A 23916-nucleotide genomic window follows, 5' to 3' on the forward strand; every position below is an offset into this window, starting at 1 on the left:
ATTTAAAATACAATTTTTTTTAAAATGTCTGTGTGCTACTTTTAAGGAGAACAAGAGAGGGAACCTTATCCTTGGTGAAGGACAATAGACTCTGTTGGACATTGCAAGTGAACAAACTAGGCCAGCAAGACCGGAGAGGGAATCGGTGATGCTTTGTGTCCACACCTGGTGCTCTGCGTGTAAATTTGAACATGTGCATTTAAGTTACACAGCTGGACTTGGGTGAAAAGTGAGACGAGAACACTGGCAATCATTTTGGAGACACGACTCTTCGTGACCTGTCAACACCCATCTATTCCCCATAGAGAACAATCAATGCCAGGCACTGGCCTGGTCTTGGACCCACTATTACAATTCAAATATGGAAGGAGTGTTTCATAGTGATTAGTTTAGATGGCGGGGGGTGCACCTTTTTATAGGTCACTGTGCCAACACCTGGAGCTATTTGGAAGTAGGCCAGTGGAATTGATTGTAGAAGCAAAAGGTGAAGTGAATTAAAGAGGAAAAGGAAAGAGAATTTTAACTGCTGTTTAATATTATAGTCACAATACATACAATTTTAGAGTATTTGGATACAAAATTACAATGTAATAATTTTTTCTTTAATGGAGACTTCAGTTGCACAGTTTAGTGGTAGACAGGCTGTACTGCTGCAACACTGTTTCTAAGTTGGACCCAGCTGCAGACAAATGGACATAAGAGAAAGAGAAAGACAAAATTAAGAAGATTAAAAAACCTCAATTAGTGATGCTTGATAAAACAGAAGAGTCCCAAAAATGGACAAAACACAAAAGCAAAAAAAAAAAAAAACTACCCCAAAATGCACGGAATGATGAGGAAGACTCATGAACATGTGGGAGATGATGAAGGGAGGGAGTAAAGACTAAACAGAAAAAACTGGTGCAGTAAAGCCCAGGTAACCTCAAACAGGAAAATGCCAGAAGAAAGAATAGATATACTACTTGTGGTTATCAAAAGAACAAACAAATACTTGGATACTAATATCCATTTTTCAACAGTATTAAAAGCGGCAGTGCCATCTTCACCCCCTCCAGCTAATGCACAGCTTCACACAGAACTGCTGTAGACACACAGCCCCTCCCTTCACTAGCAGCTGAACACTTGCACAGCAGCACAACAAACCAGCAGCACAACAAACCCATCTTAAAGACTGCAACCCTGATCTTTAGGCAAAGTTTTGTGAGGGTAAAGCTCCCGATTCAACAACAATGTAGTGTTAAGCAGTCTTTATAAATATTAACTTGGCCGGTGCACACGTTCATTTTTTCCTACAAGGCTGTAGGTGAATACAATTGCTCGGACCAGTCTTGTTCTTCATTAAAACAATACTTCTTTTGTTAGCAATGTGTTATTGAAAATAATACCACATATAGTGTCTTTTATTGTAAGGCATAAAGATTGACGGTTTTGTATTGTGACAAGTGTAATATGAATATAACAAAATGCAGGTACCTCTGTTTTCAGAGCCTCACTGAGAAGTCAAAAGCTAATGTTATCTTAAAGCATTTCATATTCCAAAGCCAACAAAATATATATTCATATGTTATATATTAATATGCTTCTCCATCTATGATGCAGTCCAAAGGCTTCCTACAGGATTTGTCCGGCTGTTTGGTGGCCTGATTTTGCAATAATAGAGAGAACATTAGCCTAAATTAATACAACAATTTTAGGGACATCCCCTCCTGGATTGTGCCATAGACTTCTGGTTGATTAAATTGCAGTTTTAATTGAAATATAATTATAGACTTATAATTAATTAGGGTTTTTCTTTTCCAAGAATGGGCCTCTGGGGCATGACAACTCACAAAAACTCAATCAGTTGGGATAAAGTGTAAAGGAATAGTCTGTGACTCAGTGATGACCGTTTTATGAATAAGCATCTCTGTTATGCTTAATTAATTGAATTAACCATAACATTAAGCAATTAAGCATAGCATAACAATTAATTTGTAAAACTGGTTCTTTTTCCCCCAGTGCTCTTGAATTTGAAGTTAAACTAAAATTCCTTTAAATTTTCTTTTACATTTAAATAGTAGTTTGGGGTTTAAGTATAAACGCTTGTTTTCACATAGTATGAGGTGATAAAAAATGGGACGCAGCAAATTAAGACCTGAGTAAAACAGGCTTTCTTTGCTTTTCATGTTGAAGCAATAATCAACAACAACAACAACCTTGCATTTTACACCATATCCCCAGCCTGTACACAACACTGATTTATGCATTGTTTGACTAAGTCAGGGTACAGAGCTCTGTCCGTTTTTAATCAAGCATCACATTTATCACGGGATGCAGGCGACTCGCGGAGGCCTCTCTAATTACACATCCACAGTCAGACACTGTAATTAACTGTCGAGCCTAAGCTAGATGAAAAACTGAGAGGTGATTGGCTGCTCATTTGCTTTTTGGTAACATTGCTGGAGGTTGTTCTGGCTGGATCTTACTGGTGGGATGGAGGGTGTTAGAGTTGGCCACTGTTTCACTGATAAGAGGTGGCTGTGTGGGGAAACCCTATAAAACTCAGCATCCATTGCTCCTGTGTTGTGTTTCACGCTGCGTCTGCTGTTGGGCACAGTACCAAACTGTATGGCATATTTATTGGGTGAGGCTTAGCAGAATTCTATAAATTTTGCAGTAGGGCTCCCATCTTAATGTATACAGGATAAACACAACTCTGCATAAGCATTCCTGGTGGTCTGTGGGTGTTCATGGAGATGTAAAACTGTAATTTGCTGTTGAATTGAAAGGCTACACTTGAAATGCTAGCCAAGCCTTAGTCTCTATTGTTTTTCTGCATAAATGCATCTAGTCATTTGTACAACAACTCTATACAACTGGTCTGCAACATACTTAAACTGCTATTCTTCAAGGATGAACAGTTGCACAGCTTCTGCAATTCAGTCCGGTAAGTTAACCCTAACCCCTTTCAACATAAAGCTTTTATTTGTGCTGTGAGGGCTGGCCACTTTAAATCTCAACCAAGTCTTTCTGTTCACTGCACCTGCTCTGCTCCCCCCATAGAGATGTAAAGCATTAGATTTATTAGCAATTGATTTCTCATAGCCTTCCCGGTGGTGAGTCTGAGGATTCATCACAACCTTTTATTGACATCAGCTCTCAGGAAATGCTGCAGGGGCCCCAGCCACCATTTTTAGCTGAGGTGGCAGTGGAGGCATTGTAGTCAGATCACTTCGATTTTACGGGACAAGCGTAATGGGAAGTGATCAATCAATCACATAGATGGAGATAAAGACTGGGTAATCAATCTGCTGAAAAACAGACGAGGGAGTAACACTCTCAATGATTAGGTTCATGATCTTTTTACCACTAATTCCATATATTGACAGTGGGTTTTATTCAAGACTTTGAAAGTTTTAAACAAAACTTTGTTTCAGTGTTTAAAACAGTGAACAGCTCATCATTGTATCAAAAAAGTGCTGAGAATTGGATCACATCAATTGGTTTATAATAGTTTTTACTGTCCGTTGAGCATGAACAGAAGATACCAGAGGTGTGGACTCAAGTCACATGACTTGGACTCGAGTCAGACTCGAGTCATTAATTTTATGACTTTAGACTTGACTTGAAAAAATGTTCTAAGACTTGTGACTTGACTTGGACTTTTACACCAATGACTTGGGACTTGAATTGGACTTGAACCGGTTTACTTGAAAAGACTTGATATTTTACCCAAAATATAAAATTTAACATGCATATTATATAGAGATTGAAAATGTGACGTCATTCACGGGTAGAACCGCAAAGGATTCTGGGAACTCGTGGCAAGCGGTAGTAGCGCACGCAGGCTTTCAATTGAAATCAGTCACACAGCGATAAAAAGAAACACAAAAATGTCAAGAAGCCGTTGTATTATTAACTGCAATAGCCGGTCGCATGACAGCCACGGGAAGCCGACGGGTAAAGAGATCGGTTGTTATCGGATTACGTCGTTGAAGAGAAATTGTTCGAGCCATGTTTCCAAAGTAACAAAGACGCGACGGATGGCCTGGATTGCAGCCATTCAAAGATCAAATATAACGTCCCAGAACACTCCAGCTCACAGGTTAGTCTGCTCCAAGCATTTACACGAAGGTCAGTATTTTTTAGTAGTTAATACGTCATTTTCATAACATAATTAGTGATATAGGTTACAAGCAAGTCTGGCGCTGAACAGAAATTGTCGCGCTATGCTTCTTTGTTTATTGTGCATAAATAGTGAATTGTCCTGACACAATATTGTGTTTCGCTTCTGTTATTATGGTACACTGACAAAAATATATACTTTTATTCACAGGATAAAACAGGTTTTTTGTATCACTAATTGCCCAGTACGATTACAGCATACAATATTGTTGTCACTGCTACATTTCTGTGATGCTACCAGAAATTATTTCCACTACTAATTAATTACCCTTGAGCTCAAAGGTCCTATTAATAAACGGTTAACGAATGTGTATTTATGACGACAATTTGTGAGACTGGTAAACTTATGATACGTACGATGGTCTTTCGTTCTACACGGTGCATTTCAAGGTCCTGTACCCATCCGTCGGTAAACTGTACCTGGACTTGTTGCAGTGACCTGAAGTTACTAAACTTCACGAGTGTATGCACTCACTCCAAGAACCGTATGATTATAAATATGCATATAAATATGCTACAATGAGATAGCTGACTTCATCTAACTAGCAAATGTTGTCCAGGCTACGTTGGTGATGCAGTTCTTTTTAATGTGTATGATATTTTTGTCATGCGATTTTAAAGCCGGTCCTACAACCGCATCCAAGAATAACATGCAGCGTATCTCAGAACTGTCGGTGAAAATTATTCTTGGAGCTAGGTTTAATTGAGCTGCATTTTAAAGAGGTGCAATTTCACAATTTGTGTATATTTTCTAAGTTCACTATTTTGTCATGTGTTGAGAAAAACACAGATTTTAAAATTACATGGTCTAATATTTACATTTAGCATAACTGCAACATTATTTTTTCGTTTTTTTTTTAAAGACTCGAAAGGACTTGAAATTCAAAGTTTCAGACTTGTGACTTGACTCGGACTTTTACACCAGTGACTTGAGACTCGACTCTGACTTGCCTGACATTACTTGAGACTTGACTTGAGGATAAAGACTTGAGACTTACGTGAGACTTGCAAAACAATGACTTGGTCCCACCTCTGGAAGATACTTATTTAACGAGCAGAATGGAAGTATTTCTTGGGGGTTCAGTACTTGTAAAAGGACAAAGCCAGCAAAGTTAATTACTTCCTGGCTCTAAACTAAAGCTAAACAGACAGAAATAATTTTCAGTAAGTCTGAGTCTTATATTTCCCCAAATCTGTCACTTTGGGTTAAGATAAAAGGTCTGCACTCATTTAACCTTACCAAAGCTCTGTAAAACTCTTTACTGTGTTTCTCATTAACATATCATTGGTTGCCATACAAGGTAATTGCCTTCCACTGGGAGCAACATGGGGTTCAGTTAGCCACAGCTACCAAGATCGCATGGATAAACAGACAAATCATTAGACCCAGTTGTTGTTGATAGTATTTTCATTTGATTTGTTAAGTATAATAAAAACAGAAAATAATGAAACATGTCATTTAAGACAAAACCACATCTATAATTTCTACATAAACTGAATCATCAGCATCACTCAACCAGTCACGATATTTGCAAGAGGCATGAATTTTCACATAGCTTCACGCATGCTTTAGACTAAAGTCACTTTTCTCATTGTTATATCAAATTCCCAGCCTTTCGTCACTACTTTTCACACTAATCAAAACCGATATTACAAGGTTTGAACACTTGTGAAACAATTCTGATATACATTAAGAGACTTAAAAATTGGACAATTCGTGTTCAAGGTTTATTTAGGGCATTGACTTAGGGCGGTGCACTGTTGGGTTTTAGTTGTGCTGCTTATCAGGAAACCAGCTTTATAGGAAACATGAAAGCAAGTCCGTTCCCTGACAAAAGAGAGACAGCCAACTTCCTGATGTTGAACTCACACTGTTTCTCCCTCTTTGAAGCTCAAAGCCCCCGGAAGAAATCTCTTGCTCTGACTCGCCAGTTTAGGCAGACTGAGGATGTAGAGGCGCCTTTATCCTAATCAACACTGAGTTGACCTGAAGCTAAAACAGCTGGACTTCAGTGATGAGTCATAAGTGAGAGCTTACGATTAATTGCAACAATTAAATCTGCAGATAGTTATAATATTTAATTGGGCTGAGACCAAATGTTGCAGCGCTGATCTCCAGTTGTCCATTAGGTGTCATCACAGTTTATACATGACATAGCAAATTAGTTTATCTGTTTTTAGAGTGAAAGCAAATTTGAGTTATTACTCACTCCCATTTCTTGTTGTTGCATATTGAAGCTCTACTTGGAACCTTTTTAAGATCCAACCATGCAAAATGTGATTTTTTTTTGCCATTTTTTAAGTGGTCTTAAACTTTTGATCGGGACTTTATATGAACTCTGAACCATGTCCTTAAATAGTTACTCAAATTTAGCTATTCATTCAGAATAGCTAAATTCACATGTATGAGGCATATACTGTAAGTGGCTACAGAAAATAATTAACATAAATGAGCAGTTCAGACAATTTGTAACTCAAAAGATTCCTTGAAGTGGATGGGCAGTTAAGGGATGGACAGCTTTGCATTTGGTCCATGGTATGTGGACACAGGAGTGTATGAATGCAAAAACAGTATGTGGATGCAACTGTAACTTCTTTACAGCCTAATTATGTATGTCAGTGCAACGCTGGGTTGCATTGAAGTGACGGATATTTGTACAGTGTTTTCAATAACAGAGATTGAGAAAGACCAGCCTTTCCTTTACAGTGTTTGTGCAAGTTTTGTTTATATACAGCTGTTGGGATAGTGGGCTACCTTTACACAATAAACAATTTCCTCATAAACACTTGGTCAAGAAGCATTTCCTCAGAGTAAACATACATCCACTGGAGGGATTTGTGACCACAGAAATGGCTGCAAATATGCACATTTGCTGAATTAATTGAAGCTATTTCACATTTACGTGAAGAGTTAAAATCAGTCATCTAAATGGTCTGTTCATTCAGCTGAATGTGGGGTTTTTTTTCCACCCAAGGGAAAACTGCTGGGAGCAGCATGATGGGCTATTAAATCAATGGAAAATATAGATCCAACAAACTGAGCGAGCAAGAAAAAAAAAAAGTCTGGTACCTTGAATATAAAATAAGCTTCCTCTTGTGTCTCAGGTTTTCTTTCAAATAACATAAAAAAACAAATGAAAATCTTGCCAGTTTTCAGAGCCCAGTTTGTATGGAACACCATCCAGCAGCTGTTTATCACATTTAGTACATTTCAGTTGATTGAAAGAAACAATTCATTATCTGAACTCTGCATAAAATCAGCCAAATTAATATCAGATGTTGCCTCACGCACAAGGAAAAGGAAGAGCCTCTGAAAACCTTTGCACAAGTCTTTCACCAGGCCACTGGCTGCATGGGTTTTATGAATGCTATCTTAGACATTTATGCATTTTTTTCCCCCCCTCCTCCCATATTCGTGCCACACTGGCGTGGGACAAAGTGTGGGAAATTAGCGGTGCCACTTCTGGTATTGTTCTGCGAGTCGCGTTGATGACGTGTGATGTTTAAACACACGCTTAATGCTCACTTCCTGACCTTTCAGATACACAAACTAAACAGATACAAAAGTTGATAAAAAATGACGAATGTCTTTATTTTCTCATTGAGTCTCCAGCATAAGAATTTTATGAGGAGAAAAATTACGGTTCAAATAAGAAAAAAGTAGGTTTACCAGGGGTAATTACTTTAGGTAATATTGAGAACGGGTAATTATGAACTGTGGGTTCTGATCCCCCTCAGCATCTCACTCATCTTCATCATCATCTCCTCATAGTCTGTCATCATGTTGTGGCAACGTACTCACAGGATTATAGCAGATCATAATCAGCCAGTGAATGACTTGGGGCAAGCAAGCAAACATAATGACTTTATACTAGATTTTTGCAGTTGTTGGGCAGAAATTGTGATAAAATGGATTGATTATCTGTTCTACTAGCTGCAGTTAGCAGTGTAAAATGTTTCAGCAGATAAGGATAAAAACATCTATAAAAACATATTTAGAGATTATCTGCATCACCAACTTAATGGACATAAATTGCTGAAACTATAGTTTTGGTCAGATATTTACATACACTCATCAAGGGCATGAATATTCTGGTAATTTTCACAGAAGTTTAATGTTAGCCTGCCTGCTTTGTATTTAGAATTGGAAAACCCAATTGTGTCCAGGTTTTAACTGTCTGGATATTGATTTGAGGTAAAGAAGAGCTTTGAGGTTTTCTACCTTCTTAATTATTCCATCCACTTTGTGCAGTGTACCAGTACTATATGCAGCAAAACAGCCCCAAAGCATAATACTACCATAACCATGCTTAACAGCTGGTACAGTGTTCTGAGGTTTGAAAACCTAAACTTCACTCGTCTTGTCATTTTGGCCAAACAGCTCAATCTTTTCTCCACACGGCATTGAACTTGTGTATGTCGGCTTCTGCAGCTCAAAAAAATAAAGTCACACTTGTTCACCCAATTCTTTTTTTTTTTTTTTGAAGTTATTAAAGTTGTATGTTGTCTGTTCATTCCACCCTGGAAAAAGAACAGTTCAAAGGATTCATTAAAAGCCCCAAATTACCATGACATTCATGCCCATGATGAGTGTAGGCAGTTAGAGCATGTCATGGGAAAAAGAATCCATGACGAACCAAAACTCTGAACATAACCTGCTCCAGACGAGGTTATGCGCTGCTGGATCAGGACACTGTGTTGTAGAATCACAAGTGAGGAGACTTGAGCACACATACATATAATACACAGACCTAAATCAGATTAGTTATTGACCTCAACCTCTGTGCATGTCTCAGAAACTCAGAGCACTATATGATCACCTTCTAATCCTGTTAGCATTGGATTAACACACAAGCTCTCTGGACTCTTTACATCCACCCATATACAAGCCCTCTCTTTATCACACTGGCCTTTATCCCACTGTATGTGAGACTGAATTGAAATGAAGATGAAATCAATAAGTGGACTTGGTTGCAGCACAGTAAAAATGCTAATAATTTTAAGAACTCAAAGGTTCCCAAATCTATTTATTGACAAGTGTTTTTATCAGCAGTGTTTTCAGAAGCATATGTCAGTTTAATAATTCAAATACTTCAAAGCAAGGACGATGCAGAGAAAATATACAGATTAAGCTCAAAGTGATATTAAAAGAGGTTTATTTTTCAATTCATTTTAATAGACTATTAGAATCAAATAAGTTAAAACAAGTGAGTCAGTGAACAGTTCATTTGATATTAAATGTAGAATTGACATGAAAAATAAACACGGGCATGAATGAATTAACAAAGAAATGACTTTAATAGATACTTAAATTTATTTGGGAAATAAAGTGTTGAATGCAAAGGGAAACTAATATTAACAAAAGAAATGAATACTACAAATATAAATTCATGAATTCATATTTTTGAAATGAATTAATGCCATATTTGGCATATTTGTTTACTGAGTTAGTTATTCATTTATTTCAGATTTTGGCATTTGTGCCCCTCCATAACAGTAATTAACTTCAGAATGAAATGGGTGCACAAACACATGATAAGTCTTGCAGCTCTTATTTGTTTACAGAGATGGCGGCTCTCTAATTAAACCCTCCACCTGTACACATTTTCTGCTGTGCCAGTGTGATATGAATTTTCTTTGTCCCCTCCATTGCGGACAGTTTTTCTCCTCGCAAAGTTTTAATTATCTGCATTCCTGATACTTCTGCATAAAGCCAGCAGCATCAGCGCCGTGTTTACTTCAACGGTGCGCCAGACCAAGATTAGCAGTGTGTGAATAGGCCGGTCTGCTGCCGCTCTCTGTCTGTGAGTTTAATTAGCTCTGAGATTGCTCAAGTAAAGGAGATGGGAATTTAATAGATCTTGGCCAGACAAGTCATATTGTAAAAGGTTTGGTAGCGAAGCAGGATCTGGAGCAGATAAGGCTTTAGAGGCTGATGGCGAAGATAAAGAGAAAGGTGGAGGACAAAAGAAATGAAATGGAGGAAATGGAGAAAGTGGTGTTGACTTTATATAAAGCAGAAGTGAATTTAAAAAAAAAAAATGGGGAAATGGATCTGTATTAATAGAAGCAAATGGAAGAGAAGTGAAAGGAAACCGAACCAAGAGGTGATGATATCCATGAAATAATGTCTAGGCCAGTGTCCATTAACAATCCTGTTTTATGATGATTGGCTAATCCATCTCGTTACTGCTGTCGTGGAACAGCAGGATGCACTCTGCTCAAAAAGCCTGTAATTCAGCCAGTTCTGATTATGCTAAGTGATGGCAGTTTATACTAGACATGTTTATTACAGCGGAACAAGCTTGTACATGCTGCAGACGTACGAAGCTGGACGAGAGCCCAAATATTTAAAATAGGCTCAAGTGCAGCGTTTTGCAATGTTGTTAATAATGTTGTCCTTTGAGTAAAGGTCGCAAAAAACATGTAAACTAATGATTTATTCACCCAGCACGCAGTGGGAGAGAAATCTGTAAGCTGAACTTTAAAAGGTTGCAGTTAAGGAAACAAGTTTTGGATGGGATGCAGTCTGTTTATCTTGGGATTCAAGATTTTAGCTGATGTCCATACAATATGACAACACATGGAGCTCTTGAAGCCTCGACCCCTACAAGGAGGGGATCCGGTGGCTTTATTGTGCTGGGCTCTTTTTCGGTCTTACTGACATAAATTTCCTCATCAGATGGAGAGCATGTGTTTGCAGACATCTGCCTGGTCTGCAAACACAATTTTTGTGATGCCAGAGACACTACACTACAAAACACCACCATCAGTTTTCAGGCCAACCTTAAGCAAACATGAAATAAAAAGCGTAACAGGAATGACTACTCGACCATGGTGTCTGCAGCATATCTGCAGCTGAGACAATTTCTAAGGGTCACTGAAAGTGATTACAAAATTGTTCTCAGTGCTTACTTACAACCCTGAAACTTACTTTGAAATCACAACGATTTACAAGTGTACCTAGCATTCCTGGAATGCTCCCTTTTAGTACTGAGGAGTGCATTTAAAAAAACATACTAAATATAACTAAAATATCCTAAAGTCACTCTTGCAATAGTATTTTTTGTAAAGTGTAATACTGCAAAGTAGACCAGAAGCGGGGTGTTTTATTTTGAAAATTGTCAGGATGCTCCTGTGTATGTCTCCTGTTTTCCTCATCTGTTCTGACAGAGCATGGGAGCCTCTTCTGGGATGTGATCTGACCTTTGAGCAATTGAGTAAATGCTTAGAGTTCTTTCTTTAATCAGTGAACTAGCTCTGTAGACCAAGTTTGTGCACCTCGTGACTTTGATTGGTTGTTAGTGACAGTAAATATAAATCCTTAAGCCGTTAAGGATGTTACGCATTTTATTGCACTGTAGCAAAGGGGCAAAATAGTAAAAAATGGTAGTAATATCTGCTGGTATGCTATATTTGTTTTTTTAAATACATTTACTTTTAAATTCAATCTTCTTAAAGTTCAGGAATTTGCTTGTCTTTTAACTGGGTTTTGGTAAAATTGTCATTTATGAAGTTTATGCAGGGCATAACTTATAATATATTGAAGACACTTTAGAATAAATATTTGTGAAATATTTGTATTTTTCACATTCAGTGTAGGAAAAAGTCTGTGTGTCTGTAGGCAACAACAACACATGAAAAACCAAATGACTGGTGGTGAGATCACCGCTTGGAGAGGTCCTTTTGCATAATGAGAAAAAAAACATACCCAAACACTGAAAGACAGCCAATTTTCTTTCCACTAAAAGCAGCGGACAGGTGAAATTAGACCTCACCCCATCACAAATTGATCTAAAGAGGGGAAAAAAATCCCTGCTCACCAATGTGTCCTTTCAGACAATGTGGAAATCCCTCATTACCTCCCCCCACCAAAAAAAAAGGGGGGGGGGGGAGAAGAAAATTGAAAAGCCCAAACCCCGTCCTGTACTTTACGGATTGTGAATAGAGTGCCCTGCAGCCTGCCTGCCTGCCCCACATACGGCGTTTGAATACAAAAGACCCCCTTCTGTAAGAGCAATCACTCTGGGAGGCCACTCTATCTGCACCGCTGCAGAGACGGGCCTCAATGAAGCCATCAGCACAGGCTCTCTTGTCACACAATCTCACATGCGCATGCACTCGCAAACACAAAGAACGGACACGTCGCATGTAACCATTTATTCCTTTGCGTGCGCATGCACAGACCCGTTGCCAAACTCTCATGGGTAATGCATTCTTTTCATCCTCCAGTGCCGGGCAGGAGCAGGGAGGGAGATGAGTGGTTGGCGCTGATTTGAATATTTAAATTATTTATCACCGCAGAGTTTTGAGACCCAAGACATGGAGAGGGACACAAGGGAGCTGGGTGAGACTGAATCAAGCCATGTATGGATTTCATGGTGTGCTAACTAAGCGCCCAAAGGGACAGGATGGGAAGAAGCGTGAGCAGAGTTGCAGATTTTCACGAACAAAATATTTATTCTGCTTCAGTAAATTGCCAACATCTTTTAGGAGTGTTTTGGGATAAGCATAGAATGAGTTGCAATGTGAGATTACTTTAAAGACTTGAATTTTGATAAACTTGGGATACATTTATTTTCCTTGTATCCTCAGTCCTTGCTGTCCTCATGCTCCACGCTATGCTGGGACTGTAAATCATTTCTAAAATAACAGCTCAATGTGGAACTACAGTAAAAAAGGAAGAGGCTTTGTAAACTGCATGATGTAATGCACCGCCTCCTTAGAAATATTATATGCTGTAAGTGAGAGCCTGAGAAATACACAATGCTTTTCTCTGACAGAACAATCTTGGGAAATGCAGGAATTTACTACAGCTCACGCGATGACAGGACTGAAGGCTTAAAGGAAAAAAACATTTAAATTAATTCCTTCAGCAGTTATTGTTTTGAGACTGGATCTGTAGGCTAATGGGTTGACTTTTTTCCCTCTCTTTGCTGTCTTAGTTATTCTTTTACTTTTATCTTGTCTTCTATTACAGGCCGACATCTCGGTCTTTTTCTCCCCCCTGTCCTCTTTTTTTTTTTTTATAAGCTCAGCTCTGAGTTTCAGTCTGTAGACAAAGGAAGTCCCCAACTGGCCTCCTTTTGCTGTTTCTTTCCTTCCCGAGTGTGCCATGCACAAACACAGAAACATTGCAAAGGATGATCAAACCCAGACAGAGAGAAAGCGGGGGGATACTACTGGGTCAGTGTTAAAATCCTGGAAACGCAAAGCTTTTGCAATCAACCTCACATAACCCAAGCTTCTCCTAGTGATATTAAAATAATATATTCAGCCTGTTTAAAAAAAAAAAAAAAAAAAGCAGCATTGTCCTCAGAGGATAAGAAAAGCTGGAATGAATCTGCTTGTTGTCATCACCCAGCTGCTTTTAATTGGCAAGTCAGCCCTGAGATCAGTAGATCTGGCTATCTTTTGGTTTTCTCTGTGTTATAAATTAAACACAGTTTACTCTTATTTCCTGTTCCAACAATTAGTGGCATATTTCTTGTATTGTGGGCTTCTCTGTTTTTCTACATCCACTATAATTTGATCTACAGTAATATTTTCTTTGTCTGCTCCAGTCACCTCGTAGGTACTCATTAGGCTGCATTCTCGACAGCATGCAACCCTTCTTTGAAAACCACACTGCCTCAGTGATACTTGACATTGCATCAAATTACTATCCATCAAACACTCGGCAGATTTTTCAGTGCAGACACTGGTGTTCTGGTGTTTTCAATCCCCCTTTCATTTATTTAGTATTAGTATTTATTTATTTATTGTCATTGTCAAGAACAATGAAATTGCGTTTGGGGCTTCCATACAACCCAAAAAAAAGAAGAAAATAATAAATACCCCTTAAAACCCAAGTGTACATATTTAACCCAGTGTGACTCCAATGCAATAAGACAATCCTTAGCAATAATGTTCGTAGAAATTCAGACAAAGACCTGAGAAACATGACAAAATACAACAATGCAACCCATTCTATATTATTGTACTGTGAGATATTATATCAGATATGATAGTTATCTATTTAAGAAAGAGGGGGGGGGGGGGCAGGAGGGTGAAGAGAATAAAGATATGATGCACCAATGCAGACCAGTTCATTGCTATTAAGAAGTTGGATATGGTTATTGTCCGTGAGAGGGGGGCAGAGAGTTCAGGAGCCTCACAGCCTGTGGATACAGGCTGTTGGCCAGTCTGGATGTTCTGGCCTGTATAGACCTGTACCTTCTCCCTGAGGGCAGCAGATGGAAAAGGTGGCGCACAGGGTGATGTTGGTCCCGCAGGATACTGTGCACCCTCCTCAGACAGCGAGTGGGGAAGATATTACTGATCTCTGGCAGACTTGTTCCAATAATTCTGCCAGCTTCTTTCACCAGTCCATCAGTGCATCAGTCCTGCTTTTCAAATGCTGCACTTATTTTTATGGCTTAGCTGGCTGTAGGTAATTTTGTTTCATTGTTGTAAATGCAATATCTCTTCCATGTGATGATGGAAGATTTGGCACTTGAACCCAAGGATGAAGTGATGAAAGGTCAAAGTCATCTTGAGTGGGTGTGGGGTGTGGGCCCCGGCACACGCTGGTCACAGGCCTGGGTTGCGTCAGGAAGGACATTGAGCAGAAAATCAATGCCAAATCATATATGCGAGCCATCAATTACACATCCATACCAGATCAGTTAACAACAACCGCCTTTGGTACAGTTGATCAGTAGGATGCCAGTGGAGCGGAAACTGTGCTCCGAAGACAGGAGGAGGAGGATCATGGGTAGGTGTTGTCAGAGGTAATAGGTAAAAAAAATAAAGGCCTTTAAATGTAGGGACTGAAGCTGTGAATATGCAAGGACTGGAAGTATTGATGAGGTGGATGAGTTTAAATACCTGGCTTCAACCATTCAAGCCAATGGACTGTGCACAGGAAAGGTGAAGAAGAGAGTGCAGGCAGGGTGGAGTGGATGGAGACAAGTGTGATTTGTGACAGAAGAATGGTAGCAAGAGTAAAGGGGAAGGTTTACAAGCTGGAGGTGGCAGAGTTAAGGATTTATGATTTTCATTGGGCGTGACCAGGAGGGACAGGATTAGAAATGTATGAGAGGAACGGCTCAGGTTGAGCAGTTCGGAGGCAAAATTGGAGAGGCAAGCTTGTGATGGTTTGGAAAGGTGCAGAGGAAGGATAGTGGATATATTAGACGAAGGATGGTAAAAATGGAGCTCCCAAGGAGGAGGAAAAGAAGAAAGTCACACTGAAGGTGTTAGGATGTAGTGAGCACATGAAAGAACAAGGACACGTTTTTTTGTTTTGTTTTTTGTCTTCAGTGGTGACATTTTATATTGCACAATTTGAAGAACAAGTCTGGACAGAAATTGATATAAATTATATGTTGAATGGTTGCTGTATGCATGCAGCTGTGAAGCAAGAATAATTGTTATCTGACATGGCTGTTCATGATGGGAAAGCAAATGCTGCAAAAAAAAACTAACTGGAAATGCACCGCTGCTTTCCACGAAAAGAGGGCTTCTCTCGCTTTCTCTCGATCGTGGCTCAAGAGTTGGGAGTTCGCCTTGTAATCGGAAGGTTGCCGGTTCGAGCCCGGCTTGGACAGTCTCGGTCGTTGTGTCCTTGGGCAAGACACTTCACCCGTTGCCTACTGGTGGTGGTCAGAGGGCCCGGTGGCGCCAGTGTCCGGCAGCCTCGCCTCTGTCAGTGCGCCCCAGGGTGGCTGTGGCTGCAATGTAGCTTGCCATCACCAGTGTGTGAATGGGTGGATGACTGGATATGTAAAGCGCTTTGGGGTCCTTAGGGACTAGTAAAGCGCTATATAAATACAGGCCATTTACCATTTACCCAGGAATTTCAGATATTGCCTATTTTAGTCAATGGGAAAATAACTCAATAACTCAGATCTTTGCACTGATCTGGTGAAAATGCAGTTTTATAAAACTGAATTATATAAACAAAAATTAACTACCTGGTTTATTAGGCAAATCACATTTTTAGGACTGACTGTTGCGTTGTCATTTAAAAGATTGATTTCTATATCTGCATTGGTTGCTGTGGTAACTGATGGAGGAATCTGTGTGTGTGTGTGTGTGTGAGAGCGTGTGTGTGTGTGTGTGTGTGTGTGTGTGTGTGTGTGTGTGTGTGTGTGTGTGGCTAAGTTGGTGACTTTGTAGTTATGATAACAATATTACTGACTTATTGCAGTGAGCAGACCACAGTGACAAATGATTTCTTGGAAATTTAATGATTACAGAAAAAAGTAAATAAAAATTTAACAAGCCATTCAGTGACTTTTATCATTTGACTGACTAAAGTTTGTTAAAGGTCAGTTTGTTCAAGTTTATTAAAGTGTATGGAAAATGTAAATTTCACTGCAGTTTCCCCTCTGTTACTGATTCCTTTGTCTTTATTTTGTGGTCTCACTTTTCTCCTGGCAAACACTTATAAATCTGCGGAATATCTACGCAAGCTTTTTCTTTCACTAACCTGGCTTCGAGTTGTTGTTGTTGTAGCAGCGATCCCATTCATCAGTCTCTGCTGTGATCTTCATTTGTTGCCGTCTGTGACTGTACACGAATGCTGCTCATGTCCCTCAGTAATGAGACGCTAATTACGAGAATCCGCAGAACCTCGGGGGTGTTATACCACCTGTCTGTGTGTGTGTGTGCTTGCAGGTACATGTGACATATGCGCATGCTGCGTGTGTGAGAGCTCAGCAGCGTGCACGTCTCTGTGTTTAATCAAATACTCTGTGGTGTTCTCATTGCATTTGGCTATTAAGTTTCACTTATGAGTGCATGATTAGCAAGATAGAAAACTTGGTATTCCAAATGACTCCTATCTCCGTGTACACAATTCAGATGGATGCTACGTAAGGGCTTCTGCAAAGAAATTCTTTGTTAATACACGCAGTTGAAAACACATTTTAAAGAATGTTGACCTTAAAGTTGCTTTAATCTAATATTTTAAACTGACTACACCCATACTTGTATGTTGAAAATGTTGGCTCATAGCACCAAATATCAATATTAAATCAATAAACGCCTCATACCTATTCCTTTTGTTCTTTCAGCCGAGCCATCAAGACCAACCAGGACCTTCTCCCTGAGACTCCCTGGACCAACATCCTGTATGACGACTTCTGGGGCACTTTGCTCACTCACAGTGGCAGCCACAAGTCTTTCCGTCCACTCTGCACCCTCTCCTTCCGCCTCAACTACTCCCTGCACAGCCTCAACCCTTGGGGCTACCACTTAATGAATGTGGTGCTGCACGGCCTGGTCACAGCCCTTGTCACAGCCTTCAGCCGGCCGCTGCTGGGTGGGGGATTGTGGAGCCTTTTGGCAGGCCTTCTTTTTGCCTCCCACCCGATTCACACTGAAGCAGTCGCTGGTGTGGTGGGAAGGGCGGACGTTGGTGCCGCTTTGTTTTTCTTGCTGTCTCTTCTCTGCTATGTGCGACACTGTGGACTCCGACCGGTGCCACATGGGGCCTTCCAGAACAGGCAATGTGGTGGAGGCTCTGTCATCAGGTGCTGGGGCTGGATGCTGGGCAGCCTGTGGTTTGCAGCAGCCAGCATGCTTTGGAAGGAGCAGGGGGTGACGGTGCTGGCTGTGTCAGCTGTGTATGACCTTTTCGTGTTCCAGAGGCTCCGGTTTCGCCAGGCACTTCTTCACCTATTAGGAAAGGTAAATGAATTCTTGCCGCCGGGGGTAAATGTCTGTGTATTTTCACTGGCTCTTGTTTTGGCATCTCTGCGCACCCCAATTTCCTCTTCCTTCCCTTAGAGGTGAGCCTCAGCCTGCCAGCTGTTAATGGTTCCTGGATTAGGTTTTGTGTGTATTTAACAAGGTTTTGTTTGTGTGTGAATTGTGTGTTTGCCTTTCATTAGTGGTGTAATTAGGAAAGCTGTTTGCTTATGCAGACTCCGTAGTTGCTGCATGAAAAATAAGCTTTCCTCATTCGCCTGCTAAACAGGAAGATTGGAAGTTTTTCACTTCCTTACAATGCTGCCACCACCTTCAATTTGCTGCAGTAAATGGATACACATTCATGCAAGGAAATCTAAATTAGGATCTCGGACTCATATGCGTGGATACATGTGCATTTGAGGAAACGGGGCTTGGACAGGAAAAAGCTATTTCAGGGGTGAGTTGATTTCTCATTTGAAGGTGACAAAAGGTATGTGCAGAGAAGCAACAGCACATCCTTCTCAGGTGTATTTGGTTATACACACAGTTAATACACAGATGTACACACACAAAGATAACATGTGCTTCCTCTGCAGGGAAACCCGGCATGGCTCAATTCCCCCCCCCCCCCTTCCAAAGTTAAGTTATTTAAGGAAGACAACCTTGACGTGGTGACTCATCTGATTATGGGAAAGAGTGTGTGACTCCACACTCCTCATTTGATTAGAGAAGCTGCTCTTCAGCCAACATGATGGCCCTTGTAAAATGCATAACTAGTGTAATAAAAAGTCCCCTTGGGTTTACTGTACAAGGACAGTCTCACTCTAAATGTGCATGTGTCTGCATGAGGATCTGTTTATAGTAATCTCTTCTTGTGGAAACATCTATAAATACCTATGTTTGCTTGAAGGTTTCTGATGCAACCTTGTACAGTTCATCTCAAATGTCTTGTGGCACTCTCTGTTATGTATAGAGTGTCAGCACATTCGTGTCTTCTTTATGCTGCCAGCATTCCAACGAAAACACATTCGTTACCATCTTCTTCAGGAGTTGTTTTTGGGAGAATAAATAACCATGACTGTTATAAGAAGTTTGCAGTCAGTGGCCCAGAGAGATAAGAGACCAGAGAAGTCAAAGTCTGCTTCTTTACTATGTTCTTGGCATGAGAACCTGGAATTATATGTGCTTTCACAGCCAGTAGACCATAGTAGATACAAAAAAGCACCTGCCTTTCAAATTGTACTCAGTCATCTAGTATAACAAGTATTTGCATATGCTGATGGAGAAAAAATAGCTGTAATACAAGCAAAGATACATGAGTGAAAAAGAAAAAACCTGGTTTTAAAGGGGTTTGTGCAACATTGCCTTTAGAGAGTGTGAAAATGATCTTTTACGTTCTACAGAAAACATATATTTTATCACTTTTTTTTGTTCCAGACTACAATATTTCACTTTGTATGAAATAAAAACAAAGTAAGAACCAAATGGGAAGTTTATATTATATTTATGTACATAAATTGCCATATGTAGGCCATTTTTACAAGATAAAGACTTTTTAAAAATACTAATGTGTAAATGGACTGTAGTGTAATTTGAAAATTTGGAGGACTAAGAGTTGCTGGACTAGCTATATGGTGCTATATGGACTGCTTAGCAATTTGTTCACATCAATAGGTAAGCTAGGTAAATTAGGTAACGTAAGCTAATTTCATCTACTGAAGCTAATCGATCCAAGAAGTGAAAATATCCCAAAGAAGCTACAAAGCAGGACATACGTGGGTCAGCATGGGGTCAACCGAAAACCAGCCTAAGCTGGACTTGTTTTGGCTAATGTTAACCAAACATAGGTTATATAAAAGATGCCCTGCAGCTAGAAGTGTTACACGTTATGTGGATGAGGACCCAAAGACTGGTGGAATTTCTGGTAGAAAGGGTGAAACATTTATTCAGGCTAGCTTTAGGTCCTCTGAAAAGACGAAACGCAAAGTCCAAAACAGGAACTGAAAACTGTAAAAATTAAACATAAGGCTAGGAAAAACACTGGGGCAAGATCACAGTTACTCTGAAAAATGACTAAAGGGAGGACAGGAATACCCACACGCACAAAAGGGCAAAAGTCGAGACAGCTGAGCGGAACGAGACACAGCTGAACTGAATCACAGAAGATAATACAAAGTAAGCTAAACTAAAAGCAAATTACATGGAGCAACTAACTATCAACAAAAGCAGGAAAACAAAAAAGGGAAAATACAGACACAAGAGTGAAGCAAAGACAGGAGACTTACTGAAGCAAAACAGTCAAACACCAAGGGAGGATTTAACTCTACACCAACTCAGAAAAGAACTAAATATACTAAGAAAGAATTCCACAAAGCAACCATGACATTAAACAAACCACTGTGTGTATTTCAAAGCTATCTGCTAATGCTATCAACCTTGGTGAAAGCAGTATTCATAAATTGTACTTGCTAATTAATGCTTGATAACAGATGTAAAAAAACAGTGTCCTAAAATTGAAACCCATACTTCTCGGTCACTCTGTACCACAGAGAGGGCTATATTAGTTGTCAGTTAGCACCACATTCTTTGTGCCACGCTATAAACGCTGACTTGTTTTTGGAGTCAGCCTCAAGTGGAAAATGGTACTGCAGGAATTGGTGTTTGTGTGTTGGCTTTTTTTTAAGCCCTAGAGGTTGCTGCATGTACCCATTTCTAACTTTGAATTTGCAAATTGCGAGCCATCTAATGCTGTATACAGTCTTGATTAGACACTTTCGGCTTATTCACAGAAAGCTTCCAGAGCTGACTTGAAAGTTTAATGTTATTTCAGCCTGTCGCAACCTGTCTCATAGCTTCACAGACAGAATTATGGAAAGTCAGATTTTATTGTGTGTTTATCAAGCTGTGTAGCAGAGATATTAACAGCAACCTGCACCTCTTTGCCCACACACAATAACCCTGGCCAGCATTCTTGTGCCAGCCCATCAGGTCGGTGCCAACCCCCCAGCAACTCCTGTTGCCTCCGGCACATCTGGCTCATTTATCAATCTGGCAATGCCCTTGTCTGCTGGACTAGTCACAGTTATCTTGGCAAAGAGCTCGTTACGTGCTGGGGCCAGCCATGGGGGCAATCATTTCCTCCATTATGAGCCAGACGTCTCGGGACGCATGGGAAAACAAGGGAGATGGATAAAGTGAGAGAAAGAGCAAGTGAGGGAGAAGGAAACTATGCTCTCACTTCCTTTCCTTTATCTATTCTTGGTTTTTCTTGCCCACGGTGCCCTTAAAGCACTTTGGGAATGGGGGGTTCTCCTGTTGCCACTGAGGCTTAATCAGTTGCTATTGAATTGGATAGTATCTTAGGTGGAGAGACTGCAAAGACGTGCTTCAGAGAACAATGGTGCATATTGTGATTTTGTCTGAATACACGTTTTCATGCTTTCTTCCAAATGAAGTTGAATAATACAAAATCATCAACATCAAATCACCTGAATGAGCTACTTCACAGCAGCTATGAACAAAAAAGGAAACGCTCCAAAAGCAGCTCCAGTGCAGCAGAGGGGACAGGTGTGTTTCGACCAGCACTCCATTTCTCATCTTGTTAACTCTCTAATAAGATTGAGATGAGATTTCAAATGAAACAAGGTAGGATGGAGGGAGAGTTAGGTGGTGATAGATGGAAACAGATGAAGGTGAGGTGTTAGAGCCGCGGTGCATTGAGAAAACAGAATGAGGCTTATATCCCAGACATTATGTCTTTGTTTCGCAATTCTGGGTTTGTCAGTTGCAAAAACAAGCATGTTGACAACAGGCCCAAGAAAATAGTTTCTTTTTGTTTGTATCAGGAAAAGCCAAGGAAAGCCAAACATTTCGTAAACCCAGGGGTTGATGAAATGTTTGGCATATATATATATATTAGGGGTGCAACGATACACAAAATTCACGGTTCGGTTCGGTTCGATACTTTGGTGTCACGGTTCGATATTTTTTCGATACAAAAAAAATGTTCATGCCTTTTTAATTTGTCATTTATTAAAATTATAAATATATATTTTAACTCAAAAGTACAGTTTTTAAATTTAACCCTAACCCTTGTGCGTGTTTTTTATTTTGACAGCGAATGCGCACCTGCGGACCACTTATGTGCAGCCCTGGTTATTTAGCTCGTCATATTGCAGCCACAGAAATTCTTTTGTCCATGAAACCATAAAGCTGCACTTTCTTTTTGCCTTATAGTCTGATTTGTCATAACTTCTCCGTTTTGTGGTAAGCTTTTCTTTGGCTGTCACTTCTTCACCCTGACCTGTCTTATTTGGCTCAGCAGAACTAAAATATATATCTGTCTGTGAAGGTTCTCAGTCATCCAGGTCATCGTAGTCAAATATATATCCTGCTGCTTTTACACACGCACTCACATAAGCTCAGCGATTCTCTGCGCGATCAACCTCTCATATGTTTAAGCTGCGGGAGATTTCACTTGTCATGTTTGCATAGTAAGCTAACAATTAATAAGACGATGTCAGAGGAATTGGTGCGCAAATTATCATCACTCACAGATCAGTGCTGTCGCTCTCTATACACAGTTCGCGCGATTGCAAAGTGAAAGCAAAAAAACAAGCGCAAATTCAAACGCGATTTCAATATGTCACATATTGACAGTGGCTCACCGATGCCAATGACATAATTACCCAGCTACATTTCCGAAAGAATGCAAAAGCATTGACATATATTTTTCCTTCCTACAATAGCTCGACGGGCAGGGCAGAGATAGATTTTGGTACCCCGACTGAAAAAATCGCTAGCCCCGGGACGTTGCGAGCCCTGTATCTGATTGAGGAATCACTCATCTTTGGAAAAGAGAGTTTATTACAGAGAAATGTCTCTTTCCAAAATAAAAGCTATACTATCCACTTCTTCTGGGCTATATTCTCAGCAGCATATTAAACAGCTGTCTAAATGACTCGGCTAAAGTTAGTAGCATGCTTGCTTGTTTTTTTTTCTGCTTCCACTTGTCTTTGCACTAGGATGATGTCGGCGTAAATGTGCAGTCATATTCGTTGTGTTCCCACTAGTGCTTTCAGGTTAATCTCGTTGAAATGACCTTAACGCCACAACACGGCAAATCTCCGTTAACGAGCTACCGCCTATCGCCCCGTGCATGGGGCTAGACGGCCAACACGTTAACGAACTAACTGCGCTAACACACTAGTTCCCACCCATGTAATTGAGCATTGCATGGCACATCCAACATACTGTTTTACTTTAGTCCATGACTCGCTTACCTTCAGGGTCATACGTCACATGAAAACCAAAATAATTCCAAACGCCAGATCTGAATGAGGGTGGGGGAGGTCCATGTTGTAAGGAGAGCTTAACTTCTGTCTCGCTAGCTTGCCCTGCGCTCTTCCTTCTGACGATGCTGTCTGTGTTGAGCGCTCAGTGAATCTGCGTTCGACTACTCCGCCTAGGCTGCACTGTCGACCCTAGGCGGAGTAGTCGAACGCAGATTCACTGAGCGCTCAACACAGACAGCATCGTCAGAAGGAAAGTTGATAAAATAAATTACAAATTTTGTATTGTTCGATACATACAGTGGGGCAAAAAAGTATTTAGTCAGCCACCGATTGTGCAAGTTCCCCCACCTAAAATGATGACAGAGGTCAGTAATTTGCACCAGAGGTACACTTCAACTGTGAGAGACAGAATGTGAAAAAAAAAAAAAATCCATGAATCCACATGGTAGGATTTGTAAAGAATTTATTCGTAAATCAGGGTGGAAAATAAGTATTTGGTCAATAACAAAAATACAACTCAATACTTTGTAACATAACCTTTGTTGGCAATAACAGAGGTCAAACGTTTACTATAGGTCTTTACCAGGTTTGCACACACAGTAGCTGGTATTTTGGCCCATTCCTCCATGCAGATCTTCTCGAGAGCAGTGATGTTTTGGGGCTGTTGCCGAGCAACACGGACTTTCAACTCCCGCCACAGATTTTCTATGGGGTTGAGGTCTGGAGACTGGCTAGGCCACTCCAGGACTTTCAAATGCTTCTTACGGAGCCACTCCTT

The 23916-nt window shown here is 40.2% G+C and overlaps 1 protein-coding gene across 2 annotated transcripts in view; it reads left to right on the forward strand.

Annotated features, from left to right (window-relative positions):
* The window catches only part of LOC309692480 (protein O-mannosyl-transferase TMTC2-like), a 68703-nt gene that overhangs the window by 15253 nt on the left and 29534 nt on the right, over nucleotides 1-23916 (forward strand). Inside the window, exons 1-2 of one of the 2 annotated variants that reach the window (XM_082511030.1) lie at nucleotides 3428-4084; nucleotides 17226-17841. In XM_082511030.1, coding sequence (XP_082367156.1) covers nucleotides 3873-4084; nucleotides 17226-17841 — 828 coding nt within the window. In that variant the 5' untranslated portion in view covers nucleotides 3428-3872. Of the gene's footprint in view, nucleotides 1-3427; nucleotides 4085-17225; nucleotides 17842-23916 lie in introns of those variants that run through there. The other variant, XM_082511031.1, reaches the window with a different exon arrangement.

Source organism: Aulonocara stuartgranti (assembly GCF_965226115.1).
Source record: "Aulonocara stuartgranti genome assembly, chromosome: 17".
Classification (NCBI taxonomy): Eukaryota; Metazoa; Chordata; class Actinopteri; order Cichliformes; family Cichlidae; genus Aulonocara; species Aulonocara stuartgranti.